General features: G+C 44.8%; 1 protein-coding gene across 10 annotated transcripts in view; it reads left to right on the top strand.

Moving 5' to 3' along the window:
• The window catches only part of WWOX (WW domain containing oxidoreductase), a 980,664-nt gene that overhangs the window by 45,650 nt on the left and 922,532 nt on the right, over positions 1-12,482 (top strand). For 8 of the 10 annotated variants that reach the window (XM_047835363.1, XM_047835364.1, XM_047835371.1 and 5 more), the window contains exon 5: positions 3,494-3,600. In XM_047835363.1, coding sequence (XP_047691319.1) covers positions 3,494-3,600 — 107 coding nt within the window. Of the gene's footprint in view, positions 1-3,493; positions 3,601-4,709; positions 4,860-12,482 lie in introns of those variants that run through there. The other 2 variants (XR_007147338.1, XM_047835370.1) reach the window with 2 other exon arrangements.

The raw sequence follows: 12,482 nt of genomic DNA, 5'->3' as shown, positions 1-12,482 counted from the left end.
TGGTATTTTAATGTTTATATGCAAATCTTTCAACCCGACAGCAAGATATTAACCTTCATGGCCACTTACTCTTCCCGATTGGATCAGACGTAACAAGTGCTAGAAAGCGGATGGTGCCCAGTGTTTTAAAATGTCTTCTCTGTTTTTTTTTTTTTTTTTATTATTAGCTTTAAATATTCTTCTGAACGCACTTGCCACCTCCGTGCAGTTAAGCCGGTTCAATTTAAACATTGTCATCAAGTTAATTTTTTATAAGATGAATCAGGTTATTAAATTTAGTAAACCATTGCCTTCATTATTTTGCACAAACTTTGGCACTGAGCACGATTGGCTCAGCACAACTACATTTAGCTAATTAAACCGGTCATCAGCCTCGGTGTTAGGAGCATGAGGGATGCTATTCTCATGAGCTTTGCCGGGACTCTAGCAGTAGGTAGCATTATTAAACTTTTTTTTTTCTTTCCTTTTTCTTCCTTTCCCTCTTGTTTTTCTCCTCCACCTCCCTCCGCCTCCCTCCGCCTCCCTCCGCCTCCCTCCGCCCCCCTCCGCCCCCCTCCGCCCCCCTCCGCCCCCCTCCGCCCGCCTCCACCTCACTCCTCCCCCCTCCTCCCCCCTCCTCCCCACTCCTCCTCCTCCTCCTCTTTCTTCTTCCTCCTTCCTTTCTCTTCCTTCCTCTTCCCTCCTTCCTCTTCCCTCCTCCTCCTCCTCCTCTTTTTTTTTTTTTTTTTATAGAACTCCACACTCTAGAGAGATGGTTTACTGTAGGAGTGTTAGTGTTACTGTCCTTCCTGTTAAACCTTCATCTTTTGAAATCTCCATGCTTTGGTTGGGGCTCCAAAGGCAATTGTAAAGGATAAGAAAATGGAGCTGTGTCTTGCAGCTTTTAAAAGGTGAGCGGCAACATGTAGCGCGGTGCTCAGATAAAGGAAGATGTAAGAGCCAGAGGGTAATTCTCCACGACACAGGAGAGTATATGGCTGCATGGTAACCACAGCCAGGGATTCCATAAAGCAGAGAGGGTGCAGATCTGTGGTCCCTGTTCCTCTTGGTACTAAAAACTCCTTTGCTGTAGGTCATTTTGTCGAGTGAGTTAGTAGCATGGTTTAAGAGACTTGTTTGGAAAAATAAATTTGGATAGAACACGCACATGCCGTTTCCCCTACAGATTGCCAGGTAGTGTCATTCAAAACCTCGGTGAGCCCTGTTTTGCAGGATCTTAATATTTTATTCATTGGTAAAAAGGAAGTTAGAGAGCCGTCCGTGTTGTTTGAAACAACTTGGATTGCTTTGAAATAGTCCAGAGTTGTAGCCTATTAGTCACCTGTAAGAACAATTCATTCTTCCGGCAGATATTTATTGAATCCAAATGGGTGTTAGTCCTATAGGATACAGAGATCAGAAAGGCACAGATTCTACAGAGTTTACAGTTAACCTGGTGAATGGATGAATAAAGCCCCGGGGGGGCCTGGCCCTGCATTGTATCAGTGTTCTCTCAGTCCTTTAAAAATACGGTTGCTAACCAATGGCTCAGTGTTGTGTCCCCCATTCTTCCTCCGCATCATTTTTTTACTCCTATGCCCTCTGATGAAAATGTGACAAAAAATACTTCTGGTAATTGCTCTGACCTGGACGTTTCACAGGGACACAGAGTCTGCCATTTTCAACAAGCTCTTCTGGGTGTGTAAAGTCCTAGGAGTGCAAGTGAAGTCATTTTTGGCCACTTCATGTTCCCTCCATATGGCTGTCAGTATTTCATTAGTCCGATTGATGTAGCACATCGGTTAGCAAGATTTTGTCCTAGGCCTGCCCCCGTCCAGTCTCGGAACAGCTGGGCTATAAAACCTGGTGCTTTACTTCTTTCTCTTTCGCCCATGATGTTAGGTATCCTTTGCCAATGGTGGTAAGTGGTGAAGTTGGCATCACGGATCAAAATTAGTAAATTCCAGATTATTGTCTTCTGGCCTCATGGCTTGAAGATAAGGTTTCAAGCAGCTTTCACCACATACACCAGAGAGGGTGAAAACAGATTTAGATGTTAAATGTTTCAGATTTGAAATCCTTTGGGCAGTATGTTAACATCAGGTTCAAATATAGGAGGTTCTCCTTAGATAACGTTAAGTGAATATTTGGGATGCAGAACTTGGCATAACCTGAAAAATAGCTCAAGTTGTTTCCAGAGTCAAGTTCACGTGTGCTCTGGAGCCAGTATTCAGACAAATGGAATGGTGGGTCTTATAGCTAATTTCTTTAAATTCTGGTTGATGTTAAAGCCAGTCAGCTCCTGGGTTTGCTGTTGGGAGCAGATGGAGGAGAGAGTGTTAAGTTTTCAGTCGTAATGACTGTGTTATATTTGATAGGTCCTGCAAGTCACAGAGGAGACACAGGACCTGAGGATTTTGGAAAGAACTGGGAATTCACATTTATTTTCTACCTACTATTTTTATGTTAGGCTCTTAGTGTAAGTTGACTACTTACTCCTCATTTTAAGGAGAGATAGCTGGGTTTCTGATAGGTTAAAGGCATAGCCCACAGCTTATAAATAGCTAGAGCTGCGGTCAATGTAAGTGTGTCGAACTCCTGAGTTTGAGTTTTCCACTATGCTGTGCTGGCTTCCCTTGAGAGCTAGTTTATATAAATAGACTGGCCTCCGTGAAGATCCGATCTATGGGAGATAAGAATGGATGGATTTTGCTAGCCTCTTTCACACGGCTATCTCAGCGAGGTACTGGTATGCGGATCTCTCACACATCTTCACGGTATCTTGGAAACAGCAGTCGGTGGCCGTTTGATATGGCGTTGGCTGAATTACGTTCCTGCCCCCTCCAGTAGGATTGGTTCATTCGCTGTTGCGGGGTTTGCCGTGTGGTCTTTCTCACAGCTCACAAGACACGCCATTTCGCCCTTAGAGCAGTGTGTGGTGTGCAGGCTCCTGGTTGTTCTACGTCTTTGCCAACATTTGGTGTGGTCACTTGAAAAAATTTTTTTGAATATTAATTTATTTTTGAGAGCGAGAGAGAGCGAGCGTTGGGAGCGGCAGAGAAACCATGAACTCTTCAAAGACAGTGACCATGTCTGAGTCTTTATTCCTTATTCTTTGTGTAGAGCACAGGATCTGCTCATTCTCAGATGGTCATTAAACGGCAGACTGTGCTGTGATCTCTTCCTATGGCTTGGCCTTCATCTTGGGGATGGGGCTCAACCTCAACCATGCTGACACTTTGGGCCAGGTGCTTCCCCGTCGTGGGGACCATCCTGTGCTTTGTAGGGTATTTTGTAGCACTTCTGGCCTTTACCCACGAGTTGCCAATAGCACCTTATCCCCAGTCGTGACCACTGAAAATGTCTCTTGGTGTTTGCAACTGTCTTCCAGGGGACAGATGGCCTCTGGCTGAGAGCCACTTGGGTAATGTGTGTGGTGCTCAGTAAAGGCCGTTCAGCTGAGTCAATGTTTTGCATTTGTGTTTTCTAATGTTGACTTTCCTTTAAACCATAGGGTTTGAAACTGCCAAGTCTTTTGCCCTCCATGGTGCACATGTGATCCTCGCCTGTAGGAATATGACAAGGGCCAATGAAGCTGTGTCACGCATTTTAGGAGAATGGGTAAGCAAGCACTTGACCTTTTTTTTTTTTTTTTTTTTTTTAATTGTCAGATACACACGCCGGATAAACACATGGAGGTTTTAGTACAGTGCATAAAGTTTATTGCTCTTGGAATAACGTTTTTCTTTATTTTTAAAGTCATATTCTCTTTGTTTATTTTATGAATGAAAGGGCAAGCAAGCCTGTTATTATCCACACGTTTGTTTATGGTTCATTGTCAATGTCATCTTCTTTATTAGTCAGAGGTTTGAGAATGTTTACTCATTCAGCTCATTTATTAAGAAAAATAAAATGTGGTTAACGCCGTGTATGCAGCTAATGGTTTGTTATGCTTACGGTTTGTAAGATTAGAAGGCGGTGGGGGCGGGGGCAGTGGGCTTTAACCTTATCTCTGTTTTTCACTTTTTGCTCTTCTCTCTCTGTGTGGATGTGGGTGTTGCGCACAAACATTTACCGAAGGCCTGCAGTACTCTTGAGGCTAAGGAATCAGCATATCAAACAGAACAGAGTCCCTGTCCTCCCCTGGGCTTGCCTTCTGTAGGAGAAACAGACTGTTAGGGGTCATTACGTTTAATACCGAACACACTGCCAAGTTGTCATAAACACTGTGAAGCACGGTAAAGCAGAGCGAGGGACGAACAGGTGTAGTGTGGACTACGTGAGGTTGGGCAGTTCGCAGAGAACCCTCTGAGGCCGTGACGTCTGGTCTGACCCTTGGATGAAGTAAGGCAGCAGGCTGCGTCAGTGCCCGGGGAGTGTGTTTTCTAAGCAGCGGGAGCGGCACGTGCAAAGGCCCGGGCGTGGGAGCATGCCTGGAGGATTCAGGGTCAGCAGGGAGGCTGGTGTGGCTGGAGCCAAATGGCAGGGGAGGAGGGGGACAGAGGTGCTGCGGGGCGTCACTGGGACCTCAGAGTCAGTGAGGAAGAAGACATGAGCGGGTCTGAGCCAGAGAGTGGCCCAGGTTGGTCACTTGTGTAACAGGATCGCTGGGCTTCAGTGTGAAGTGTAGACTGTGTTCGTTCATTCGCTCGTCTCATATTCATGTATTTATGACGTGGACCCTGTCATAGGTACTGCGGTCTTCTGTTAAGGAAACCCTGTCTTTGTAGAACTTTCAGCCCAGGGTGGAAGTGTGATTTAACCAAAGACACGTAAACATCAGTGAAAACTTGACATGGCAGTACTAGGTCCTAGGAAGTGTACGTCGTTCTTGGAAATGGTGAGTAACGCCTGGACGCGGGGACATTCAGAGTCCCCGAGAAGGAAGTGACTGAGCTGACATCTCAGGAAAGACCCGGGGGGAGGCGGGGGGGGGGGGGGGAACGGAGAAGGTCAGACTGGGCAGGGGGCATGGACTGTGTGGCGGCCCTGGGAGGAGGAGACCCTCGAGTGGCTGGGAGCAGAGCGGGAGGGCGTTCGGACAGCCCTTGCCGAGGCCGTCTTCCTTTCCTGGGCGCTGTGGAAGGCTTCTTGCCGTCCGAAGAAACACACCATGGTGCCTGTAGGAGAGCGTCTGATGTTTTGGGTTCGTGGAGTCTGCTTGGGATTCTCTCTCTCTCTTTATCTCTGCCTCTCCCCGGTTCATGCTCTCTCAAAAGTAAATAAATAAACTTTAAAAAAAAAAAAGAAAGAAAAGGAAGATTAATTTCTGCCTTTTCAGTGTACTTCAAATGAAATATTTCCAATTCAGTAAATCTCTTTTTATGTATTTAAAAATTTTTTTTAATGTTTATTTTTGAGAGCACGAGCAGAGAGGGGCAGAGAGAGGGGGAGACACAGAATCCGAAACAGGCTCCAGGCTGTAGGCTCCGAGCTGTCTGCACAGAGCCCGACGTGGGGCTTGAACCCGCAAACTGCAAGATTATAACTTGAGCTGAAGTTGGATGCTTAACCGACTGAGCCACCCAGGCGCCCCTGAAATTCAGTATATTTCAAATGAACCCTTGTCTTGAGTTCTGTGGATTGTTTTGAGTTAAATTAAGATAGAAATAACAGCGCCCATTTTTTTTTCTGAGGGTCTTACCATCTCTGTGAGTCTAAAGTTAAGTAATAACCTATATTAGGTGATGTAGTAATCATTTTTAGAGATGGAGGAGGCAAAAAAATGGTAACATGTGCATATGGTCTGAATACTCGTACAGGACCGGCAAGGTATGAAATAAAAAGCCAAAGTCCCTCCCAGGCCTTCTCTTGGAAGGTAAATACTATGAACCATTTCTTGTATATTCTTTCACAAAAGTTTGTATGTACTAGTAAACATCCACGTACTGTTGTGTACTTGGAGTATTTCAGTGAATCCCATAAGATCTTATCAGTGCATATAGATCCACGTCATGTTTTGAACTGCTGTGTAATCTCCGTCGTGTGCTTACACTGTAATTTAACTGAGCACTTTCCCTTTTCTTGGACCTTGTGTTGTTTGCCTTGTTTCGCTTTGCTAAGTGACACTGACTTAAAGTTCAGTCGCTTGCCTTTTCATCCAGTGTTCCATCCAGAAAGTTACATAGGGCAGAATCTTAGCGGCGGACTCACTGATTCAAAGGGCATTTGTACTTAAAATTTGGGTAGCAGCTTCTCAGCTGGCATTGGGTGGTATGATACCAGTTTGTCTTGCTGCTGGACGAGTACCTAGCTAGCAACAGGCAGTGTCAAACTTGCACAGTTTTGCCCATTTGATGTTACTCCTAAACTAGCAAAAAACCAAATTCAGTGGCCCTCGTAATACTGCAAGAACCATATTGTACGATGTTACTAATATGTAAACTTGTCTTAGAAGGTAATGCTAAAACACAAATGTTTATGCATTTCAAAGATTATCTTTATTCCTCATATGTGAGAACAGATACATTTTGTATTTAACTCATTATAGCCATTGTTTTATGGAGAGAGGCAGAAAACCCTGGATCTGCCCTATTTAGCCTTAGTTAAGTGGGGCCTCTGCAAGCCTCTTAATCCATTTAGTGCCTCAGTTTCCTCCTCTCTCCTTCTGACAAAGAAGGTTGAATGGTATGAGCTTAAAGACCCACCATTTTGTTTCTCTTTCTTGCATTTTAAGCCAAAATTGGGTTTTGGGAGTAGGTTTCAGAGGACAGAATGTATCCTTGTACACTTTCTTGCTACGATGTTAGTAACTTGATGTCCACGGGCAAACAGTGCTCCCAGAAGAAGAGTTACCCAAAAGTATTCACTGTCAGGCATGTGACTAAAGGAAATGGGAACAAAACAAATCTTACTCACATGGCGGTCCAAACATTTAAATCAGATTTTGTAGGTTGTAGACTGATCTCTGTGTCCTGTCTCATCTGTTGGCCTATTCCCTGCGAATATCGTTACACTCTTTGCTCATTTCCCCTTAGATGATGATTATGGGAGCTCAGATTTAGCACCAAAAGCCATTTTCTGTCATTGCGTTATTACCATGATGCCTGCCTTCGAGATCCACCTGGAGCTCCCCTCACTACCTCACCCTCCATACCTGCTGGTTTGGTTTCCTTCAGGCCCTGCCTTACCTCATCTCTGCGCTGGGATTTAACCTGGCACTTCCTTAGATGCCACCTCCTTGCGTTTCTCAAGGTCAATTTGATTGACTCCAGTTTTTCCAGCTGCTAGCCAGCTTGAGCGTGTTCATACTTTATCCACGATGAATCCTATCAGTAGCAGAGCTGGGAAGGTACTGTAGCATATTGGTGCCTCACGGGAGGTTCTCGAAACGATCCAAAGTTTTTTGTTGCAGCAAAAGCTCGCTCAGAAGTCTGTGGGCCGTTTGGCTCAGCGCTGGCTCGCATGTGCCAGGGCTCCGCGGGCCTTCTCAGCTTGGCTCTGAAGATGGAGTTCACGCCTCCGTCCCCAACTTGTTCTTCCCTGCCTGGTCTTTCTATTCCTGCCTTCACGGCACATTCTAGAACTGCTGTGTTCCAGAACACGCGTGTCTGCCTCCAAGCCAGCGGAACATTATTCTCCTGCTCACCGTGGGGCACCTGACAGCCGCTCTTTATTGAGTCCCTGTCATGTGCTGGGTCCTGGGCAAGGCACTTCATATCCCTGTTCAGGAGACACAAAAGCCTGGTCTTCTCCATTTTCTAGAAGAGGCGGTGGAGGGCTCAGGGGTCCTCCCAGAGTCATGCGGCTGACGAGCACAGAGGCAGGCTCCTGGCACAGTTGGCACACTTGGCCTCCAGTCCCAAAGTCCGTCCACCTCACGGCGTGGCTTTTCTCCCAATATTGGCATCATGCATGTTCATTACCTTTCAGGCTTTGCTTTCAGAATTGCTAGATGCTGGTTGAGGGATTAATTTCAGGATTAACCCTGTGTCTCAGAGGAAGCAATACTTAGGTATCTTACTGTCCTCAGCAATCCCTTTTCATTCAAGACATCCTTTATAGAGTTCTCAAAACACTTTTGGGGGGGGGGGGGAATCTAGCTATTTAGTAAAACATAACTTAAATGAAAACACATTCCATATGGAATTCTATTAAGAGCCTATACGCAATTAAGACTGCTAATAATTAATTCACGGGAAAACGCCCTCCTGCTGAGATGTTTGGGATGCTCGAAAGTTAGTAATACGAATTGAAAACAATTAAAATCGGATAACATGGACAATATAGAAGTAAACTACCCTCTTAAAAGGCCAATCCATTCAGCATAATTTAAAAAGGAGGGAGGGTAGGGAGGCCCATCAGTCCCCAGTCATATTTCAGTGAATTATCTCTGGATCTGGGGTTCATGCCTATGTTGTTAAGTTGCCCTCCTTATGAGGATGTGATCTACCTCATTCACATCCTTAAGTGGATTACAGACTAGTGTCCCCTCTAAGACAAGCACCTGTTTTTTTTTCCTGGGTATTCCAAGGAGCCCACGGAATGGGCTGGCTGAGTAGGTAGTTTACTCTCCTGTTTTCAGGATGGAGTGGATTCTCTTAGTTAGCAGCACTGTCTCTATGGTAGGATTCCATGCAAGAATCTACATTTGGGACACTGATAGATGTGTCTGAATCCCCGCTCTGTTGTGTGGTTTAGGATTTCCTTTCCTCAGTAAGTACTTCTCCAAGGATGGTTTGTTGCTCTGTGTATGGAGATGTGGCCTGTCCCATTCTCCACCCTGCGATCCGAGGACCTCCAAGGGGGATTGTATGCAATGAGCAATAGTTGATGAGGTATCAAAATGTACTTTAGAAACAACCACAACCAGACTCCGGCAACCCGGGGTAGAGCTCTTGAAAGGCCTACTGGGGGGGCTCCTACTTCCTTCCTCCTCTCTCACCTTATTACCATTCCTGAATTTTTAGATTCTTATAACTTGGGAACTGAGGCTTTTGGTTCTGGGGAAGAAGGAGATCGAATAGCACCGAAGCAGCTGGGACTGAGGTCCCCCTCCTGTCTACACACACATCAGTTGTGTGCAGGAGGAAGAGCGGTGGGGCCGTGGCTGGGGTTGCTAGGGGGATTGAAAGGGCAGGGGAAGCAAGCCCGCCTCATGAATGCCAGGTCCTTAGCTTATCTGCTTATTATGTAAGAGAGTTCACGTATGGGGGCTGCCCATTGGTGACATGTGGGGCCCAGTGAATGTGCTGAAGTTCTAACGTCTACTGGAGCCTGAGATAATCGAGGGGTTGGCCCGAAGTAGCCTGGTCTGGGAAGAGGGGCTGACGGTCCTCCACTGGCATTCTTAGGCGACCCACTTGCGAATCCTCAGACTGTGGCTTGGACCTGTTCCCCTGTCATAAGGGAGGAGTGACTCAGCCATGTTTAGTTTGGTGAGAAGCTCTGGTCCCCAAGGAAGACTTCAAGTCCATGCTTTTCTGACTTGTGTTTTTATTTGGCTTAACCCTCAGGTCTTCCTAGGAATGGTTAGGATGGTGTGCTCTCGGCCAGGAGAAGGCAGCTGGGATCCAGCTCAGCTGCTCTCGTTTTCTCCTGGGTGTGTTAGCCACGATTCCCAAGAGGTCTAGAGAAGGCAGGCTGGGTGGGTGTCAGGGTGCCTCCTGGGCGGATGTCCCTTGGTGGGGAACGTCATCTCCAGCTGATGACCACTGCTGTAAAATATGCTGTGTTCTAATGGCGAAGCATAGAAGCAAATACACCCAATGACCTTGAGTGAATTCCTTAAGTTCTTCAACTATGGTTTCTTCATCTATAACAATACAGTAATTCAGACAACAATATTTATGCCAGGACACATAAGCGGCTCTATTAAATGCATTGACCGTATGCATGTATAGTCTTTAACGCATTGCTGAGGGTAGATTGAGTATTCAATTAAATTTTATCTGCTGCTATTAATAACTATAATAATAATTTCTTATTTATACATGAAGGTACGAGTGATGCTTACTCTTCTTAACCTCTCCAAGTGGCTTCAAGAGTTGCTTTAGGGAGGATGTTTATCAGCATGATTCAAATGGGGTTGCAATGAATTCTTTCTCGGTCTTCCTGTGTCTGGACTCCTACATTTTATTAGATGTGTATTTAGTTTGTTGATTAGTATTTTCCAGTGAAGCTCATATTAGCACTCAACTGTCATTTGAAAAGCCATCTTAATTATTTATGAGATTGCTTTTTCTTTTGTATTTACAAAGAAATACACTTTGCATATATTTAGGAAAGATGATTAAGGGATCAGTCATCAGGAACAGCGAGCGATGGCTTATACCAAAATGGTTATTGAGAAAGCAGGGAGATGAGGGGTAAAAAGAAAAGATTTATTAGTCAGAGGTAATGGGATATGCATGTGTCAGGGAGAGCGCATGCCTGGTTGGTTGTAACCACACAGTCTGATGCTGGCGAGACTGAAGTGTCATCATTATTCTGGTTTTCAATAGATTTGATACGGGGGCTATTTATCTCGTTGGAGGGCAGGCATGTGGAAAGCTGCCAGTATTATGTCATGGTGCAGCCTCATTGATAAGCATCAGAAATCATGATTTTAGTTGTGTTTTCAGATACAGAGGACTTGATGCCAACCAATGTATTAGGCACATGGGTTCAACACTTGATTTTGCTGTGCTTTTCGGAGACATCAGCCCCCTATGTTTTCATGACGTGATACTGAGAGCGATGGGGTGGGATGCCTAGTGCTGAATTGCATGCCTTCTTAAGAGCCCTGGAGGAATTGAGCTACCGTTAGGCTCCCTCAAATGTCCTTTATGATCTGGTGGAGCTGTGGCATTTGTTGGAATTTGCCCTTTGGTAATAAAAGCTGACATCCTTTAACTTGACTTTCCAGATCAAAGGCCTTAGGTGTGGTGGGATGCCTTCTTTTATGTGGCTTGTGTGTTCGGGGGAGCGAGCAGCCTTTGGGGTGGGTAATTTACAAGCTCGATGTCCGTCTGAGCTGGTGACTTGGCTCGGGAAAGATGGTTGTCATTCAACACATCACAGTAGGGCTCATCCCCGTCGTTTTGAATGATCTTTAGCTAAACCAAAAATATAAAAACTATTAATATTATTAATAGTTGTGGATTATTGGGAAAAATTCATCTTAAATCAGCTGCTGGATTGGTTCCTCATTTCTTAGCTTTAAAAAATTGTTTTTATGTGTTAGTATTGGATTTTCAATAAATAAAGTATGATATAAACAAGTCTGCGAACCAGCAAGAACCATATAAACCACTTGCTTAAATCAATAAGCGCGCGCACACACACAGATGAAGATAAAGTTCTAGAGTTCTCCCTTAGGACACTTCCATTTTCAAATGTCATGGTGTGATCATCCCCTGCAGATGGGGTTAGGTATTCATATGTATTTCTCTACAAGGCATGATGCTTAACATTTAGCAATGAAATATCCATGTTATGTGTTAAACCCACTTTGCAGATTTGGTATTGGAGGCTAGAGGGAGTGAAAAGGCCTGCCTGAGCTCACCCAGCTGGGAGCTACAGGGTGGAACCTGGGTATGAAACCATGTTTGCCTGACTCCAAAGCCATTTTGCCACCTAATCCCAAGTTTCTGGTGTGTGTTTTATCAAAAGACTGGCCTCTGTAAAGACTTAGCCAAAGATTGTATTCATAGAGGTTTGGGCGTTTCTATGTGAGCATTTTTCTGTTCATGATAATAAGGGTACTGTTATCCCAGGAAAGAGAACTTCTGGGTGCCTTTTGGTAGTCTGACGGAGCTGGTGTACCTCCCCTCCCCAAAGGAAGCTCATTCCCTCTGTCTCCTTCCCAGACTTAACTTCAAGTGGCATACAGGGTATTTACTCTTCTATTTGAGTTGCGTCTTTGACTTTTCTTGTCACGGGCTCAGGAAAGATTCTGTATCAGGCAATAAATTATGCCTCTCCCTCATCGACATAATTGTTTGCTAAAATATTCTGAGTTGTCTGTATCTCCACAATGCCCCAAACTTGGGCTTGGTCCTATCCTCCAAGTTTTTTGTTTCATTTCTCATTCCGAAAATTTTGCATTGACATAGTCTTGGGTGTCATTCATTGTTCTTTGATCGTTGTCTGTGTGTCTTTGTTTTGCGTTCTTTTTTCCCCCTGGTCACTGCTCTCAGTCTTGAACTGAATCTTTCAAACTTTATATCCATTGTAACCTTTGTATAACGAGGGCTGTGATTAACCGTGGAGTTTTAAAGAGTGAAAGTCGAGCATAAATGGCTAGATCCAAGCCATCACTCCCAATCATGTGAAACCCAAAGCAGATGTATCCTTTCATTAATATGGGGTCCCCTGAGTTCTTATTAAGCAATTTTGACATAGTTTGAAGAGACAGATTTCATCTTGAGATGGTGTTCAGCCACTGGTTCAAAGGCCTCCTTCTGGCCACTAGGCATTTAGACTCTGTTCATTACTTAAGAGGAAAAAAATATGCTTGAGACTGTTTTTCATATTTATTATGGGCCATTTACAGAGAGTCTCAGACATTGCAGGTGTTAGAT

Source organism: Prionailurus viverrinus, chromosome E2 (assembly GCF_022837055.1).
Source record: "Prionailurus viverrinus isolate Anna chromosome E2, UM_Priviv_1.0, whole genome shotgun sequence".
Classification (NCBI taxonomy): domain Eukaryota; kingdom Metazoa; phylum Chordata; class Mammalia; order Carnivora; family Felidae; genus Prionailurus; species Prionailurus viverrinus.
Note: the sequence above shows the minus strand (reverse complement) of the source record. Positions and strands in the feature narration are given on the sequence as shown.